Source organism: Chenopodium album, chromosome 20 (assembly GCF_948465745.1).
Source record: "Chenopodium album chromosome 20, dcCheAlbu1.1, whole genome shotgun sequence".
Taxonomy (NCBI): domain Eukaryota; kingdom Viridiplantae; phylum Streptophyta; class Magnoliopsida; order Caryophyllales; family Amaranthaceae; genus Chenopodium; species Chenopodium album.
In genome coordinates this window covers 1,730,676-1,750,482 of record NC_137853.1, presented here as the reverse complement: position 1 = coordinate 1,750,482, position 19,807 = coordinate 1,730,676, and the positions used below count along the sequence as shown (strand labels likewise).

Sequence of the window (19,807 nt, the reverse complement as noted above, 5' to 3'; positions counted from 1 at the left end):
TGGAAATTTCACAATTTACCATATTGAAAAGGGAAAAGTGAAAAAACAAAACTAGAAGTATAATGCAAAGAATTATGAGTGCATGTAGTATGAGATCATAAAATGTTCTAGATTTAAGTAGAAATGAGTTTGACCTGAATGAGATTAGATATAAAAAGCTCAAATAATAAGGTCGGGTTTAAAAAGGTTTGAAAATATTATATTGAAACAAGATAAGAAGCAGCTTGATCTCATAAGGCTTTGCTTGTTCATTTGGACTTCTCTGTAATTCAGATTTAGTCGGGTCATTTCAATTTAATTTTGCTCATATTATTATTATGGTTTATTCTTTTCAAATCTTTAACTGTTTAGCTCATTCAAATACGTAGTAAAACAAGTTCAACGAACTTGCAAGTTGCAAGATGTAAATAATTCAAGTACTAGTAAATAAGAATAAGTTGGAATATAGTACTCCGTATGGTATAATTATTACGATCAATAAAGTACATGATTAATAGGGAAAGAAACAATCAAAGAAGATGCAATGTTTAAAGATTCCAAAAGAAGAAAAATACAACCAAAACATTATTCATGAGTTCATGACCTCTCAAGTGACAAGTCAAAACACAAAAGATGAAACTTAAATAAGATGGGTCATATTTATGTATCTTCATGATGTTTAAGCCTATCCAACAAATACACACCAAAACAAACAAAATTATAAATGAGGTTGAACTTATTGTAAAATCAATGAAGCTAATGCTAAAGGCCCACGAAGCACCAAGATATGAAACAACCCTAAGTGTTTAATTGAGACGAGACTTTTGACATTTTTTCTGCCAATTAAATTATAGAGTACATTGTAATTTAATAAATCCAAAAAAAATTGGTTAAAAACTTTAAGGCTTAATCCCAAGTGTCGGAGTTTGGTTAGACATAACTCTAATAGGGTAAAAAGATGAGGGTCCCTTTTTCTTCTTCCTTTTTCAATCATAATGTTAAGCGTGCGGGTGCTATTTCTCAAGTGTGATTTTACGACTTTGACAACATATAATTCTTTATATATAAAGTGTACTTTTTTTTGATAAAAGATTTCTTTTTTGGTACAAATTACTTTGATGCAAAGAATTAAAGAGAAAAACTTATCTTTCATGCATAATGAGCTTTGTAAGTGTCCTCTTATTTTCTAACAATTTTAACCTATGTGTTTACTTTTTTTTTTTTTTTTTTTTTGAAGCAACCTATGTGTTTACTTTAACAAGGAAATTTTGTTTAATTTCCATTTGTGATTTAACATGTAATTATGTTGTCTTTAATTAGACTTTAAGAGGAATAATGTAAGGTGAAGATGGAGAGTTGTGAGATATCAATAATATGACACTTTTAATCTTCTTCCATAATTGTTTTAACTAAGGTTATGCACAAGTTATTAAACATGTACTCCGTACTGATAGAGTATATAAAACATATTCCTAAGCCTCAACCATCAGCTGAATCTTTTGCATGAGTTGGTCCTTTAACATAGTAACAAGAGCCAGCGTAACACAAAGGTTAAGAATTTACAATAGCAGCACACTCTTTGTTATAAGTTTTTTATTACTAATGTGTGTTGTTATAAGCTTTTATACATATTGTTGCACCACATATTATAAAGAACACAAATAGAATTCTATGAGACCTTAAAACTTAAATGTCGGACCTGCTTGTGCTCATCTCGACCTACTCAACTGTCACAAGCCCCGATCGGTCTTTTAGACTTGCTCTGATCTTGTAGTCAATAGGCAAGAGTATGTATCAATCTCATCTCCCACTCGTGTTGTTTTGTGCTCACAAGTCCTTTTTTGCACTCGTCTTATGCCCTCATCGGCACATCACCAATATACAAGCGCAAAGCTAGTAGTGTCAAAATACTTGTACCATGATAGTCGATTGGTATCACTGAAAAGTTAACTTGTTGCATGTATGAAAATTGAAAATTATACATCATCTTGGGTAAAAGTGTAAATGTGGATATAGTAATTAATTTTACTGGCTATATCACGAACTGTTCTTGGGATTATTTTGTTATAACAGATTCCATTACTTAATTAGTAGGGCAAGACAGCTAACGTTGTCCAGCTAGTGAAAGTGGTGAGATTAGACTCCAAAATGCATGAACCAGTACCACCTGTAATTGCTTAAGTTTTACATTGATTGGTTAACATTATCTTAATATGGTGAGAATAATAGTACTAATGACAGCTTAATTACAAATGTACTATCTGGCAAAAAAGAAAACAACGGCACTATATTGACAATATTGTAAGAAATGTGGTCAACTGACCGTTACCTTTGACTGAATCATGTTCTTAAGTTGGGGATTATAATGTGTTTTCACAATCTTCCCATAACTTTCCTTTAATATGGGTTATCCCTTCATCCATACTCATTGTTATAGATTGATGTAATCATGCAAACGATTTACTGGTATAAGATTTGATTTGCTCACAAATTTTATTTTGGTTTACATTGAGAAAGGCATGAAGAGCAACGATGGAAAGAAAAATTAATCACACGTAAATAAAAAATATTAAATTTACCGGTATGATTTAAGAAGTTAGGCTCACAACTACGAATATAATAAGTTTAGATAAGTTCAAAATAAGCCTTTTCATTTAAATTAATATGTGTGTTAATATGCAAATTCAAATTTACAGATAAAATATACAGTACTTTGTAATGAAGGGAAACTACTCAACTAGCTTAGGTAAAAATAACACATTATTAGATCAATAAGTACTTAAGTAGCAGTACTTCATTTGATTTTTGAATTGTAACACTAGGACTTGTGCAGTATACTATAGACTATATGTTTACTATAATGAATCATTTATATTTTAGAAAACAAAGTTACGAGGATCCTACTTGATACGTGTCAAAAAAGGATCCTACTTGATTAATCTGAAAAAATTATCAATACATATTATGTTTCTACATATAATTTTCATTTTATTAAAAAAGTTAAAAAATATGCATTGATAAGCTTGAAAATCAACCATTGCAAATATACAAACAATAGAAAGCAAGAGGTATAATAATTAGCTTTAATTAGGTGTAGACAAGTTGCAACACTCTTAGTTTCATTTTACTTGTCGTTGTTAAATGCTTTCAGTGAGATTTTTTTTCTGATTTGAACATAAATTTTCTGAAATAAGTAAAAATAAGGTGAACCAACCACATGACCTAACTTAAAAAAGAAAGTGTATGTTAAAAAAAAAAAGAATTTAAACAAAGGTTACTATTTTTTTATTAAAAAAAATAAATTATAGTTTGTGAGATTAACTTGTAAACATAGAGAAGAATAAAAAAGTTTGACTAATTAAAGGTAGTGAATATTAATAAGTGATACGAAATATTAGAGTTTGGTTAAAATGGATACAAAAAATTAATGAAAGTGAAATGAATCTTTCATTTTAGCACAAGAATTTCGAGCAAAATGAAATTATCATTTGTAAATAAAATGAATAATTTAAAGCTTGATCCAAAGAACAAACTATGCCAAAATTTGACATGAAATATTGATGACCAAAAATAACTATTGGTCACTACTCACTAATAATAATGCTACATGTTTTAGCTAGTCAAAACAATAGAGTGACACCCTAATAATAATCTTGATCAAAAGATCCAAAATTACAATTTGCTCAATCTATTAAACCTATAGTCTATATATACTTTATACTCTATAGTCTACAATTTCCAATTCCAATTTTGATTTTCTCCTTATCTTTCACAAGTGCACAAATATAAAGTCCAATCAATAATAATTACTTTGATAATATTGTCCATTTTCCATCTTTTTTTTTTTCCTTATTTTTTATCTTCCATAAAATGATGAAAACCCCTGCCCCCAACTTTGTCTTCTTCTTCCTTATCACATGCTTCATAAAAACCATAAAATTTAAACAAATCTCTCTCTCTCTCTCCCTCTGTTACTTCTGACACAACAATGAAGTCATAAAACTCAGTTCTTAAGTTAACTTTTATTTTCCTCTTTTAATTTCTTTCTTCCCCATTTTTTTTTTCTTTTAAAATCTTTTTTCAGCTTCACTCTTTTTTCACTCCCCCTTCTTTCTCTCTCTAAAAATAATTGAGATGATCTTACACAGATTTAGCTAAACATCAGAGTACCAAACCTCTGTTTTCTCACTGAAAAAAAATTCCCATTCATTTATTTTTTCCCATTTTCTTCTGTTTAATTTCACCCATTTCAATTTACGTAATAAATTAAACCCTATTTTCCCCATCAAATTTAACCCAAATTCCAGAAAAAGTTTCAATCTTTTTCCATATTTCATTAATTTTTTCTGAAAAAAGATTAAACTTCATTTTAGGCTACTACCCTTCTTCAACCATTTTCACCAAATTTCTATCTTTTTTAGGCATTAAAATTAATTTTCAACTAAACCCAAAAAATTTTCTATTTTTGAAAAAAAACTTGAAAAAAAACCCACCTCACTTAAACCCCCCATTTCCATCAACTTTCTACCAAAAACCCACCTCCCAAAAATCCCAACTTTCTCTCTCTTCCTCTGTTTTCCCCTGTTTTTAACCCAACAAAGTTGAAATCTTTACACTTTCCATTACTCTCCACATGCATTCATGAGTTGGGCATTTTCTGATCTGCACCAAATTGGGGTAAAATGGGTTGTTGTTCAATGTCAAATTTGGCTGCTAAATTTGCTTTCTTTCCACCTTCTCCGGCAACCTATGTAGTAAAGAAGAGAGATTCCGACGGCAAATTTGTGGCGGTTTCGACGGCTGCGGCAGTTCCAATTCCTCAAGGAGATGACCCACTTTTGAATGTTCATGTTATTGAAACTAAAAGAGGAAACAAGATTGTTGCTTTTTACTTGAAAAATCCTTATGCTAGACTTACTGTTCTTTACTCTCATGGCAATGCTGCTGACCTTGGTCAACTCTATGATCTCTTTGTTCAGCTTAAAATCAATCTTAGAGTCAACTTAATGGGGTCAGTTTTCTTTCTTCTCCTCATATTTTAATTTTAATTTTTATTATTCATTTTACCAAGTTTATTTGTTTGTTCTGTTTTGCTCTGTTTTTGTTTTGTTTTTTTGAGGGTTATGGGCATGTGGGGTTTTAGAAATTTGAGTTTAGATGTTTACTTGTGTAAACGGGATTTGATCCGAGGTCTTAAGTACGGAGTAATAAGTAACAGCCCTCGAGAAAGTCGAGGACTTACCAACTAAGCTAGCTGACATCTACTCGGATTTGTTGTTGTTGTTGTTGTGTATGAAATTTTATGTGCTAGTATTTATTGGTGATGGTGTAAGAGAAAATTTAGAGTGCTTGTAAATTTGCATGGTTAGATTTATGTTTCTGGGTTTGGTTATAAGTTGAAAAAATAAACTTAATTTCTAATTTATTTTTTGTTTTTGATGGGGATTGTTTAATCTTTACTTTCTGTAAGGGTAACAGTAAAGTTCTGTTTCACGTTGGCCATAATTTTTGGTGAAAAGCTTTTGATTTTACTCACTGAAAGCATAAATTTTGGACTGACTTTTGTTAGAAAATGACATTTTTCTCCCTTTGAGCTAATACTATCCAGCTTTTTTTTCCAAAAAAATTTAACTTTTGGAATAAATAATGAGTATATTTTGATAATAATTGAAAACTACTAAACATATTGCAATGGAAAAGGTTTTCTTTAATTTTTTTTAAACTTTTACAAGGATAATTGTTTCATTATTTTGGCAAATTTGTGGTCACACCAATTTGTTAAAGCCCAACTTTTGATGCATTACATTTTCGATAACTTTGTGTGTAAAGACATGTATTTTTAGAGTTTTTCACGGGGGTAGTTTGTGAGACAGTATCTGTTTTAGGCCTTTGTGCCTCTAGTTTAGCGTGGGATTGTTCTTGGGAATTTGTCATTTTTTCATGTTAATTATTGTGATAAATTGCTTTTTTGGTTTTACTTCAACTTATTTTCGATTTTCTGTTCTCCCTCCAAATATGGATTTTTTTTATTGTATTCATTGTATGGAATTGAATTAATTTTGTTCTTCAATTATCTTGAACTTCGTATTGGATTGGGACGAGGTGTGTTAATTTGTTGTCATTCTTATAAATGGTTTCATTTGAAATGTACTCATTGCAATTTTGCAACCATAGTAAGCGATCCTTATCATGTGTTACTCTGAGTCTAGTTGACCTATCTCTTACCCCCACCTAAGCCGGAAGCCTCATTGAATTGCATTATGGTACTGATACAGTCATACTAGTAGTCTATAAGGTCGATATTGGCCCATTATCATGATGTAAAAAAAGTTTGAAACTGGTCCATACTTGTCCTTTGGTAGTTGATTTGTTTGTGTTGATTATTAAAAATTGGATTTTGTCCCTCCATTTTGTGAATCGAGTGCAAAATTATGGTCTCATAGAGGGAGTACCAAAGTCAATTTTGATGTGGGAAAATTAACTGGCATTTCAAAGATTCACATGACTTTGGAGGTTTAGAGAAACTTGTTCTTAGCCACACATGATAGGGTTTTACATGAGGCATTCATCTTACCTTGAGTGCCGAGGTATGGACACTTGGACTCTTCCATTCAGCCCGAACATGCAAAAAAATTTCAAAATAGTTGGCTAAGACAATGGTGTGTCATGTGTGTGTAGGAATTTATAGGTACTACGCAGCGGAAATAACATGAATCATATTCATACAGTACCTAATCCAAGGATCTAATGCATAACACATAAAGCACAAATAATCGTACCTTTGAAGCGTGATTCCACGTGTGATCGAGCAAGAACAAAGGGAGATAAAGAACCCCAAGCGTGATTCCTCTACTTGGTCCACGGGCACAGATTAAGACCTCCACTAATGCTAGTTAGTCGCGAAAGAACACTTCTATCGACCTTCTACGGAGATGAACGAACGATCAATTAGCCAAGAACCACCGCGCAACACCACGTGGCCACTAGGGGTGGCCGGCCGTGGGTGAGAGGGGGAGGAGAGAGGCGTGCATGTGAGAGAGGGAGGATGAGGGCTTTTGGATGGTGGTTGCTTGATTCACAATTCACTGTATGTCAATTGTGACTTGTGTTTCAACCCTAGGCAAGGCTATTATTTATAGATCACATCTCTAAATAATAGCCCAAGTCCAAATCCAAGCCCACTCAAACTATACTTAGCCCACTCATGCTTATGACTAATTGAATGTTCATGAGGCCCATTAATGGGCCTCTAACTTGCTTAACCCAATACCCTTGTGTGTGACCAATATAGGATCCATTCTAAAGGGCTTTGGGCTATTTGACTAGCCCAAAGATCATCTCTCATAGTCTAGCAACAGAGGATGACGCCCCAATAGAATGAACTTATTATCTCCATAATAGTGATCCTTGATATATCTAGTAATTGCACTTATCGAAGACACAATTCCTTCAATCTCCCACTTGTCTGAGACAAGTGCACAATATTCAAATTCCTTAAGTCATTTTGTGTCGATTTGATAATATGATTGCATCTTATGTAATCTATATTAATCTACAAATCATTTCTTGAAATCCGAGTTAGAATTACAAAACAAATGGTTACTATGTAACACATTTGAGCACGGCCATGCATTTTCTGAATTCTCCCTCTTCAAGAGGCCAAAACATGACACATTTCTAATTTAATAGGTAGACTCAATCCAATCTTATGGCAACCAAAGCTCCCACTCAACTTCTGAAATAACCAGGAAACACCCTTTATAATCTCCAGTTACGGGAAGACGTTTGAATGTACCACAGTTATATCATCCATTGAATGAAACCAATGTTCCACTCATGTCGAAGGAATCCACTAATATATCCGGAAGTTCTATACTTGAACTTCAAAGTAGGTCTATGGTTCGATCCTGCATCATTCATGCATATCCATGTGATTGACCGAGCCTTATCACTATGCTCCTATAGCCCATGAAACCGAGCTATCCAATCAATCTTACATGCTAGTCCATTCATTGAAATCATTTATGTCCACTTTAATGATTTCGAACTAGGAACTTAAATAATATGTGGATTTTGTTCACCTGTGGGGTTTCATACACCAGGTCTCTATCTAATAGATAACCTGATGAGCCCATCAATCCATAATTATTTTTGGACATTTTATTTAATCTTGAAACCACGATTAAATAAGATTGAAACTTTGTTTCAATTGATAAACATAATTCTGCAAGCTAATGTATTTACTTTTGTAATATGCTTTCTCAAAACATACACAACTAAAATTACATAACTTGCTTCAATCCAAAAACCTTAGTATGACTCTCATACCTTGATCATGGAAGGGGTTTAGTAAGTAGAGTTCATGAGACATTCTCATAAACATGAATTTTGCAATTTCTAAATCTTATAATCATTTTCATCTCCATACACTAATAATTTTCCTTCGCCCTTTCGCAAGGAATGAACTTAGGAATTTCTAATTTGTATTCCAACGTTACATTGGATTTCGATTGAAATCTATCATCACTTGTTCTTAAAACACGTGAATCAAATAGACGAGTATAGTCCATGGTATGCATGATGCATCCTTTGCAAATTGCATAAGGATCATCACTCAAAGTCTTAATTTCATCAATCCTTTCTCAAGGTATTGAATCATTGAGCAACGTGCCATGTCACAAGGGATTGAAACTCTTTTCAATATAATGTTGAACCTTATAAGAATCTTATCAATATAAGCTTCTTAACCAAAACTCAAACATCCTTCGAGACCTATCTATATAGATCTTGAATCACAAATGTACTCATCTTCTTCTTCAAGGTTTTCATACAAAATGCATTACCCACCACTTGACTCTTCAAGCAATAAATAATTGCTCTTTATACTAGTCCAAGAAGACTTCATAGCTCCCACTAAATATCTTGTACATACAAGACCTTTCCTTCATTTTACGAGAACATCAAACGATTTGATTAACTCACAAAATTAAGAACATTAACTCCCTGATGCTAACTTCAATCCATTATGGATCTTTTAGGCATCCCTAGGATTATTGGATCTCCAAACTTTTGATTGTATCATATACAAATCTTCTTTCATGAACAATTTCAAGAAAGCGTTTTGAAATCCATCTACCAAATCTCATAAGGTAGAAATCACTAAATATCTTTAATAGATCTTTGCAACATGTAAAGGTTTCATCGTAATCATAGTCATACTATGATTTAGTTGAATCCTATAACAAGTCTTTGCTTTAGTTAGAAAACGTTTTTCTTTCTTGTCTGCTCTGCTTATATGGGTTTCACCCAACTTAGGCAAATTATTCAAGTGTCATACGCTTGCTTACAGACTTAGAATCTATTTCAGATTTCATGGTTTTAAAACCACTTGGAGTCATAACTTGTCAAATCATCTTTATTACTTGCATAATCATTATGTTCCAAAATAAATATTTTAGAACTCTTAGTCAATATGAAATCATATTTCTTTGGCTAAGTTTTACATATGCTAGTCATCATTGTGGGTTTTTATGCAACAATTGAAACTCATACAACAACTTTGTTTAGTTTTCAATGAGAAACGACAATAGAGGATGTGCACTTGGAATGTACTACCTTCGACACATGGTTATTAATCCCATTACACTTAATGAGACCACGCGTTGTCATTTGTATCATGAGGTGAATCATGCTCATATTGTTGCTGTTATTCGATAACTTCTCAAATTTCTTCGAGATTTTCGAAATCACTTTTCTTGAACTCTTTCAAGGCTCTCAAACTTTTCGAGATTCTTATACTCCCACTTGCCTTTTGAGGAGGCATATTTAGCATAGGGTGAACCAACCAAGGTTTTGAACCATGTTTGTTTGTTGCTTTTCTCGAACTCTTTTGAGATTTACACTACTCCCACTTGACCTTTTGGAACAATTTCCATAAGGGCACCTACTTGAGCAACAAACATTTTGTGCTAAGTATGGTTTGTGTAGTAGTACCCCGTGCTCTATATAGGAATCGAACGTGCATCAAACGGTTTAATACATGTTCTTGTTTTGTAGAAAGACTTAATAAGAACTTTTCTTATCCATATCACATATGAAGTCTTTGCTACTTTTGACTTGACGTATGTAGTTTGTTTAGTTTTGTAGCTTTTCTTAAAGTATATCCCTTGAACAATGGTTGGAAGATAGGTAATTTACATCCATTATCAAATTATATCTCATATAGATTGATAACTTCCTACGTAAACACTTCACAAAGTTTTCTTTCGGAGTTTGTTGTAAAACGATTTCACAACTATTGGATGTTTATCAATGTCTTGGCTTAAATTCTCATTATTACGATCATATCGCAATATTTCGAATGTGTTGCCAAGTACATGTCTTGACTTAAATTTTCACAATTACAATCATATTGTAGTGTAATCATTATCTTGTCAAGTTGATACTGAACTTCATACTGAAAATTTTGAACTTTTCAAAATCTTCACTTCCATGCTTCAACTAAGCATAAGTAGTGATCGTATCACAAATGAAGTTTCGTTGTCCGTCTCTAGCCTTTGAACCTTTGGTTTTCTTACATCAATATGTATTTGACCTCGAGTTCACATCATCATTTCTCTAAATGGTGACTTAGTCATAATTTCAAATTAGAATGTAAATTACATATATCAATAGATTCATAATCTAATGATATTGAAAGTCCATCCCTTTGGATCTTCCACATGCAATTTTCATTTTCATTCGAATTAATTGACATATTAGAGACAATTTATATATATAGAAATTGTTTAATTATGTCTATCATATAGAATTTTAAACCTATTTAGCAATTCAAAACACATTATGACTCAAAGAAGCATAGAATAACATTTATTCCACGTTTTGAATCTTCGATGTTTAGTCATTACTAATCATTGAATGGTGTTTTGATAATGGCAAGAATGAATAACATTTATTTAATTCTAGCCAATTATTAGTGGTGAAATACTAGTTTCTACTTGTAAAGTTGCAACTTTTGCTTCCAAACTTGTAGATTCTACTTGTGAAGTAGCAACATTTGCTTCTAAAGTTGTAGATTTATTCCTCCTTTAGCTATGACTTCTTCCTTTAGATCGACCAAATTGTGCAATGAGTGATCTAAACAAGACATCATATGTCCAAGAATTAGCAATATGCTAAATAAATTTCTATAGTATACTTCTTAAATTGGAACATTTCCATTCTTTTACCTTCCAACTATATGAGGTAGTTTCTAATCAATTGGAATTGATCCATTTAATTTGAAACATTTGTTGTTCATAACAATTTTTAGCATGTAAGTAGTTTTAGGTTTGAGAAGTAGCAACTTGTTTGCATTTCTTGGCCTATAACTTCTTAATGCAATTCTCATATATTCCTAAATCTTTCCCTTTGAGCCACTTAGAACATTTCTCTTAGGTTCAAAATGATACTTTGCTCAACTACTTTAAGCACTTTTCATGATTTTGCTAAGTCTATCCTATCATTATTTATATTTGAGTTTAATCAAGTATTAAACTCTATATAAAATAGATGAAGAATACCATCATATGATCAACTTTTACTCATAGAGATTTCCAATCACTTTCTCATATTCAATCATATTGAAGATAAGAGATTTTATTGGATTTCTATACTTGTCTTTTGGAGGATTTGTACCTCCCATCTCATTATATCCCTTGAAACATTTTTCAAAATGAAGATGTGTTGGTATTTTACTCAAACATTTTGAATAAAACCAACCTTAGACATGTAACATGAATTTCTAAAACTTGCCTTTTAGAACAATCTTAGCAAAATTGGGATATAGGTTTATGGATTATCTTTTAAGCCTTTTTGAGAACGTTTCTCAACTTTATTTTCAATCGAGGAGATTAAATATAATAATAAAATTAGAACGACATGTTACTAATAAGTAAACGCAAAATTCAATTATGTTTATTAAATTTAAAGTACCATAAGTAATTTTAGAATTTATTGGTAACTTTAAAGCATTTTATTCAATTTTAAATTGACCCCTATTGAATAAAATGATTCCAAGATCCTTTATTTGTGTAATAATTAACCAGAGTGAAGCCCCGCATCAACCATTACATTTTCAAGGTGAGTAAACTCTTTACTGATTACAACTCTTGTAATTCTTGGTTGAATAATTAACCATCGCATGTTTAATTATTACTCTTAGCTTCAAGGTTCTAAACGATTTAGGTAACCTTGTTGAATATAACCAATTAAAAGTGTAGATATGCGGTTCTACCCCCACTTCCCCAAGATATATTATGATGCTCTGCTGACTGCTGACCCATCACAAACGATCAAGGTTTTCATCGGGTTTCTAATTGGAAAAGCTGCATCAATATTACTGGGATCTAGATTTATTATGTTGTGATTAAATAGTGAACTCTAGCGCATCATCACAAAACATCAATAAAATCTAACATGCATAAAATACTGAATGCATAAATAAGACATAGCATGGCCCCTAATCCTAGGAAAACTAATAAAGTAAATGCTCCCACTTGAACTTTCATGGATTTCATCCATCTTGCTCCATTGGGCCTTCACTTCATTGGTTTTTGGATTAACTGCAACCTGTAATTCTACTCTATTCTATCTACTACTTAAATAAAATAAAATAAAATTACAAAATACTTTATCGGTACGTAGACCGTACTAAGATTACAAAAATACATCACGATGCGCAGATCGTATTTAGCAATCTACTGGGCCATACTAGTCATTATATAGCAATAAACAACATCATATATTATAAAATTGCCACATAATAAATCACTCATCATGCTTTCCTAAACTATAACATCTGATGATCATAATGAAGGAAACATGGCATCTAAATATCTCATATTTTAATTAATGTAATTAGATAATATCATATATTATTCATGATCATCAATAAAATATCATATATTCTAAATTAGTCATGAGATAGAATCAAATCTTATTTTAATCTTAAAAGATAAATCATATTTATCCTCAAAGATTATCCTAACAAAGTTAGGAAATTCTATCCTAATTACTAGCCAATCACAATATTTTAAATCAATTATATCCAAAAATAATTATGGGATAATCACATTATTTAAATCAATTATTATCCTTTTGGAATATGCTCAGAATATCCTAATCATTCTTATCCATAATTAACCACTTTAATTTAGGATAATTACCAATTTAACAACTTAAATATGGATAATATCAAGTATAACAACTTTTGAATATTTGATTTTATCCTAAAATAAAAGATTTTATCCAAATAAAACCAATTTTATCTTTTAAAATAAAAGATCATATTTTCAAAATATTTTAACTTATCCAAAATAAAACTGATTTTATCTCAAAATAATTCATAATTATCTTGAAATAAATTTTCAAAAACTGATTTTTTTTTTTATTTAATTTTTTTTTTTTTGAAAAACCGTGACTGCATGGTTGCTGGCCACCGTGGTTGGCTAGCCGGAGCTAGCCACGGTGGCTGGCCGCTTTACAGCAGCCACTGCCGCAAGGCAGCAGCAACTAGCAGCAGAGGCAGCCACGGCAGCAGCGTGCAACGCTTGCACAGCTGCTGCCCCAGCCACCAAGACCGCCGCCCTCCCTTCCCCTCCCTCTTGGACCACCGCCTGGTCGGCAGCCGCCGTGGCTGCGCCACCCAGCCGCGGTTGCCGACCTTAAATAATTTTTTTTTTTTTTTTGTGTTTTTAATTTAATTAAAACAACATTTATCATAATTAAATTAAATTAGTCCATAAGATTAAAATTAAATCACATTCAATTTTAAAATTAGGGTTCATCATAAAATTAATTCCAATTTAATTATAACTTTTAAAATTAAATCTATGATCATACATAAAACATTTTTATGCATAAATCAACCCAATTAAAATTATGAAACATAAAACAATTCGAATTAAATCAAAATCAAGCACAAAATCATATTTTAGGGCTATAAATTTCGAAATTATTCGAATAATTAGGGTTAGGGGTTCGAAAATTCGAACATATTAGGGCATAAAATCAGTCCTTCATGGCTATTTGAGCATAATTAAATCGCATTTAATCTATTCCAAAAGTTAAATCACATTTAATATAATAATTGACCCATAATTAAATATTCTCCCTCCTAATTGAATTAAAATTGTGGATTATCAAAGAATTATTGGCAATATGCGTAAATGCAATAGGCTAACTGATACCACTGTAGGAATTTATAGGTACTACGCAGCGGAAATAACATGAATCATATTCATACAGTACCTAATCCAAGGATCTAATGCATAACACATAAAGCACAAATAATCGTACCTTTGAAGCGTGATTCCACGTGTGATCGAGCAAGAACAAAGGGAGATAAAGAACCCCAAGCGTGATTCCTCTACTTGGTCCACGGGCACAGATTAAGACCTCCACTAATGCTAGTTAGTCGCGAAAGAACACTTCTATCGACCTTCTACGGAGATGAACGAACGATCAATTAGCCAAGAACCACCGCGCAACACCACGTGGCCACTAGGGGTGGCCGGCCGTGGGTGAGAGGGGGAGGAGAGAGGCGTGCATGTGAGAGAGGGAGGATGAGGGCTTTTGGATGGTGGTTGCTTGATTCACAATTCACTGTATGTCAATTGTGACTTGTGTTTCAACCCTAGGCAAGGCTATTATTTATAGATCACATCTCTAAATAATAGCCCAAGTCCAAATCCAAGCCCACTCAAACTATACTTAGCCCACTCATGCTTATGACTAATTGAATGTTCATGAGGCCCATTAATGGGCCTCTAACTTGCTTAACCCAATACCCTTGTGTGTGACCAATATAGGATCCATTCTAAAGGGCTTTGGGCTATTTGACTAGCCCAAAGATCATCTCTCATAGTCTAGCAACAGAGGATGACGCCCCAATAGAATGAACTTATTATCTCCATAATAGTGATCCTTGATATATCTAGTAATTGCACTTATCGAAGACACAATTCCTTCAGTGTGTACTTGTGTTGAAAACTTTGTCACAACTAACAAGGCAACATGCATTGTAAATTTGTAAATTGTAATGCATAAGGTTAGTAGGGAAGTTTTGATTTGTAAACTTAAAATATTTTGTAGGGTAGAAGTACTCTATTACGAGTATATTTGTTGGGAGAGTGGGAGACCTGTCTTTTTGGTAGAGACTTGTTTTTTGTTTATTTGCATGTTGTGTAATGTTTGGTTCCTCTAGAAAAAAGTATGTTAATTGGCTCAATGAAATTTAAGCTTGTATTATACTACTTCGTATCAATTTTACTTGATATCATTTCAATTCCGTCTTACTGAAGTACTAGTCCTTTCACGGATTGTTATCTTTCCTGTGTTATCATTGCTATTGGGTGTTCATCTATTTTTTGTGTGCAAATCTGTAGGTATGATTACTCTGGGTATGGTGCGTCTACTGGTAAGGTAGGCTGTTACACTCATCAGCATAATTTACAATTTTTCCTATTTCTTGAAGCATGATAGACACATTGTATAATTTACAATTATTGTAAAGAGCAATGCTACAATGTTTTCCCCCCTTTAAATTTGGAAACCACCTCTACACAACATTACATGACGAGTAAAAATCCTGTATAACCTATTATTTCAAGTTTTCAAGTTAGCAATGCCTCTAAATTCCCTAAAAGATGGTATCACCTTGAAGAAGGTGAAAATTAAGGAGCTCGTCTAAATTATTAGAGACAACCGAGTTAAGAAAAACTGGCCATCTAAACAATAACTTTGTTTTATTGCATTAAGCTGTTGATTTTTTAGAGCTTACTCCATGACTCAAACTGTTTTCTTGCCTATATACTTTTAAAAAAAATTCCCACCATGAAGATTTTTTAGCTTCTAAATGCTTGACAGCCTCCAAGTTGTCTGGCTGGACTCGCTGGAGGCTTTTTGTTATCTGAGGCTTCTTAAAATCTTAGGTACCGACCTTTTCCTCATGTTTTCTCTTTGATCCAGCCAAGCGAGGCCAATACATATGCAGATATAGAGGCTGTTTATCAGTGTCTTCAGACTGAATACGGAGTTAGTCAAGAAGACTTAATTTTATACGGGCAGTCTGTTGGAAGTGGGCCCACACTGCACCTTGCAGCAAAACTGCCAAGGTTGAGGGGGGTGGTTTTGCACAGTGCCATCCTTTCCGGGCTTCGTGTACTGTGCCATGTGAAATTCTCGTTCTGTTTCGATATATATAGGGTGAGTGACCTTTTACTTCATCATCTTTATTTTAATTTTAAGTATAGTGTTCATTATATTATGTATGCCTGGCTTGGTGTGATGTGCAGTTGAATGGATAGAAAAATTGAAGACGAAGCTAGTCAAATTAGCTTGGTGCCTTCACAAATTCCTGCTTCAGTATATTTGTCATGGTCTTTTGTGAATCATGTAGGCTGGGCTTGTAATTACTTAAGTGTCGATCCCCCTTGCATTTTCTATACTTAATCATATGATGCTTTGAATGCAGAATATAAGAAAAATACGGAAAGTGAAGTGCCCTGCTCTGGTGATACATGTAAGTTACCTTTTTCATTAATCAGATTGCGCACTTTTGCCTGCTGACTCCGTGTCATAATTTCATATAGCGAATTTTCTAGTGTAAAGTGGGAATTTCTAACAAGGTCATGAATATTGAAATAATGAGCTTTCTATTTATTAGCTGCCATAAATTGCTTTTCTGCTGAGGGTTTGTTGGTGGTAATGACTAGTGAAATAATTAGTGCTATATTTATTCACCTGTCTTTTAGATCAGGATTAAATTGAGTGAGGGAAAGGGAATCTGGCTCGCATGAATTATGTATTCTAATCACTTACTTGTATTATGAAGGTCGAAATGATGACTTGATCTTTAAGTTACTCCTTCCCTTTACAAAAGTATCGCTTCATAAATGATGATTGCTCTTTACCAATCTTAACCAATCAACCCAATTCAATAAATGTAACGAAATAGCATTTTGCCTTGATGCAAATTCATGGCCCATAGCTATATAGTGAGTGACGGCTATAGATGAAACTAATCGGTGCATCTTAAGAAATGTCTTCTTACATACCTTAAGTTGTTAAGTACCTTTCCTTTGAGAATTGAGGGGTTGAAAGAATCAAATAATTCGGTTTGTCTTTTGAAACCATAGAGTGAAAGACTTGTAGAGACCCTCTACGTAGTTGTCTGTCGAATATTAAAAATGTATAGACTTAAAATATATGATAAGTGTGGAATTTAGGTGTGTGGTTGTAAGAATTGAAAGATTAATATAAGAGGAAGTGTCCTAGTACTTATAGTGTTGCAAATTGATGTGAAGGATTAATGTATTAGATTGATGATATAGTAAGTAAAATTTTGAACAAGTACACCAGGGTCATGTTTTGAACTTTGTTGTCACGGTTGGAGGCTTGAGATATACTTCTATAGGATATCTTGGGATATGGGTGCTGTTGCATACTCATTTTCAGCACGAGACTACTTTTGCTAGGAAAAACCGTAATTTATTACACGTATTTCTTCTGTAAATAAATGTCACATGTCCTTGGGATGAAGTGGTGGAAGAGGATGAACTAAACCCCTACTACTCTCATGTTCAAGAATGTATTTCAGTGACATCGCGGTAAACCCTTGATTATGAGGACTTGGTCCTAGACACTCGTAATTGACAATCAACTAAAGGAGCATACCGATGTATTAGTTAGCATGTGCCACACGTATATCCAGAGAGTTAGAGCGTTTGCTTTCTGAAATTGAATCTAGTATATATAGCTACAATTGGTTTTTCTGATTTTGACCATCCTAGTCTTCTCTTTGCCCTGGAATGTAAACTTATTTTTAATTCCCACTTAGTTCAACTCTAAAACATTCATTCTTTGTTTTACATTTCGTTGGAATTTGTTTGAAAGTAAGGGTAGTGAAAGCATTCTGGTCTTTGCATCTTCACCTTTATTGTATCATGCTTAACACAATGCAGGGTACAGAAGATGACGTAGTGAACTGGTTACACGGAAATGGATTATGGAAACGGGCCAGGGAGCCTTATGAACCCCTATGGATAAAAGGCGGTGGGCACTGCAACTTGGAGCTTTACCCTGATTACATCCGCCACCTATGCCGCTTTGTTCACGAAATGGAGAACATGACCACACAAACCCGGCTTAAGAAAATCCGAGATTTTCTCAACCTCCATCCAAAACCCCGTCATCCACCCACCAAAACGACCTGTAGCAGGTCTTGTAGCTGTTGGAACTGTTGTAGTTGTACCTGTAAGATGAAATGCTGGAAACCTCGATGGCCCAAATCTTGCTGCTCTTCAAGCTGTTGTTCTTGCTTCCAGTGTCCTAAATGCACGAACTGCTGCAGTTGTTTAGGATGGCCGAAATGCTTGAGCTGCAGTTGTTTTAAATTGCCAAAATGCTCGGACTGCTGCAGCTGTTTTGGATGGCCAAAATGCTCAAGTTGCTGCTGCATACCTAGCTGTTTTAAATGCTCAAAACCCAAATGTTCGGAGGGTTGCTGTTCGTGCAAAGGATGTTGTTCGTGGATTTGTTGTGGCTGCTGTTGTCCTACAAAAGATCAAAGGCAGACAACGGATCAAAGGCAAACAACAAATCAAAGGCAGATAACGGATCAAAGGCAGACACCAATTCAAAGGCAGACAACAAATCAAAGGCAGACAACGGATCAAAGGCAGATAACGAATCAAAGGCAGGAGAGTTAGGACATAAGGGATGGTTTATAGTTGTTCTTTTCCATGTGAATGTGGGATTGTACAGATTCGCGGCACACTAGCTAACCTCCCTTGTTCTCATTCTCCAATTTGTGCAGTTTAGCACCTTAAGTTATACAAATTTGTGGTTCCTCCCTCTCCTCGCTCCCCCTTCCCTCAAAATCTGTCTTGTAAACTCTAATTCAGTTTTAGTATTGAAGTTTCTAGCCATCTTTACAAGCTTTTGGCCGGGAAACTATACATGAATGATGTTGGATGTTTGACAGGCTGAGAAAAGCGGAATTGATGCCCACATGACTGCTGTAATACTCTTAATTTGTTATCATTTGAGTAAAATCAGAGCTATATTCAAGTTCGAAGCCAGGATCTTTAAAATATTTTTGGAATTATACTTTATAGAATTGGAAATATTTTATTTATATTATGTGAATGTATTTGTAAAGACTTTGAAATACATATGACGGTATATATATGACAATACAAGGGAATGCACAACTCCTAGCCCAAAGAAAATTATGCGTCTTAGTAATGATTTACTCTAACCTTAAAAGTTCTTTCTGTTTGGACGGTTATTGTCTTGTAAAAATAAAATCAGCTAAAACAAGAACTTTTAAAGGACTAACGATGTAGCACGTACTTGTGATAAAGTAATTCTCGTTATGCACCACACTGTGCAAACAAGCAGGCCAGCCTAGCCCTATTGTGACGCGATCATGTAGTCATCATGTACATATTCGAGTTCTTCACTTCTTCTACCTACAACCTATACACCATGTTTTTTTTTTTTTTTTTTTTTTTTTTTTTTTTTTTTTTTTTTTTTTTTGACACAGATACACCATGTTAAGTTCCTCCATTTGATACTAAATTTATCAATCTATAAAGTTATATGCATGTTAATTTAAAAATTTTATTGATAAAGTAAAAACAACTTAAAATAAATCCATAGTATATCATAAATTGCAGTAAAGGCTTGCATTATTGGTGTATTTATACTTTTATAAAGTAATTTTAAGAATTTTGTTAAACCAAAGATTCCAACTTTCTAAGTTTTAACATAGTATTGGATTTTT

The 19,807-nt window shown here is 33.3% G+C and overlaps 1 protein-coding gene across 1 annotated transcript; it reads left to right on the top strand.

Moving 5' to 3' along the window:
• The first annotated feature begins 3,905 nt into the window (after positions 1 to 3,905).
• On the top strand, positions 3,906 to 19,096 carry LOC145597858 (uncharacterized). The gene is made up of 5 exons (XM_081654114.1): positions 3,906 to 4,990; positions 15,405 to 15,441; positions 15,988 to 16,224; positions 16,493 to 16,540; positions 17,982 to 19,096. Exons 1-5 carry the CDS (start codon positions 4,662 to 4,664, stop codon positions 18,726 to 18,728), a joined length of 1,398 nt encoding a protein of 465 aa, XP_081510240.1. The 5' UTR covers positions 3,906 to 4,661; the 3' UTR covers positions 18,729 to 19,096.
• The last annotated feature ends 711 nt before the right edge of the window (positions 19,097 to 19,807 follow it).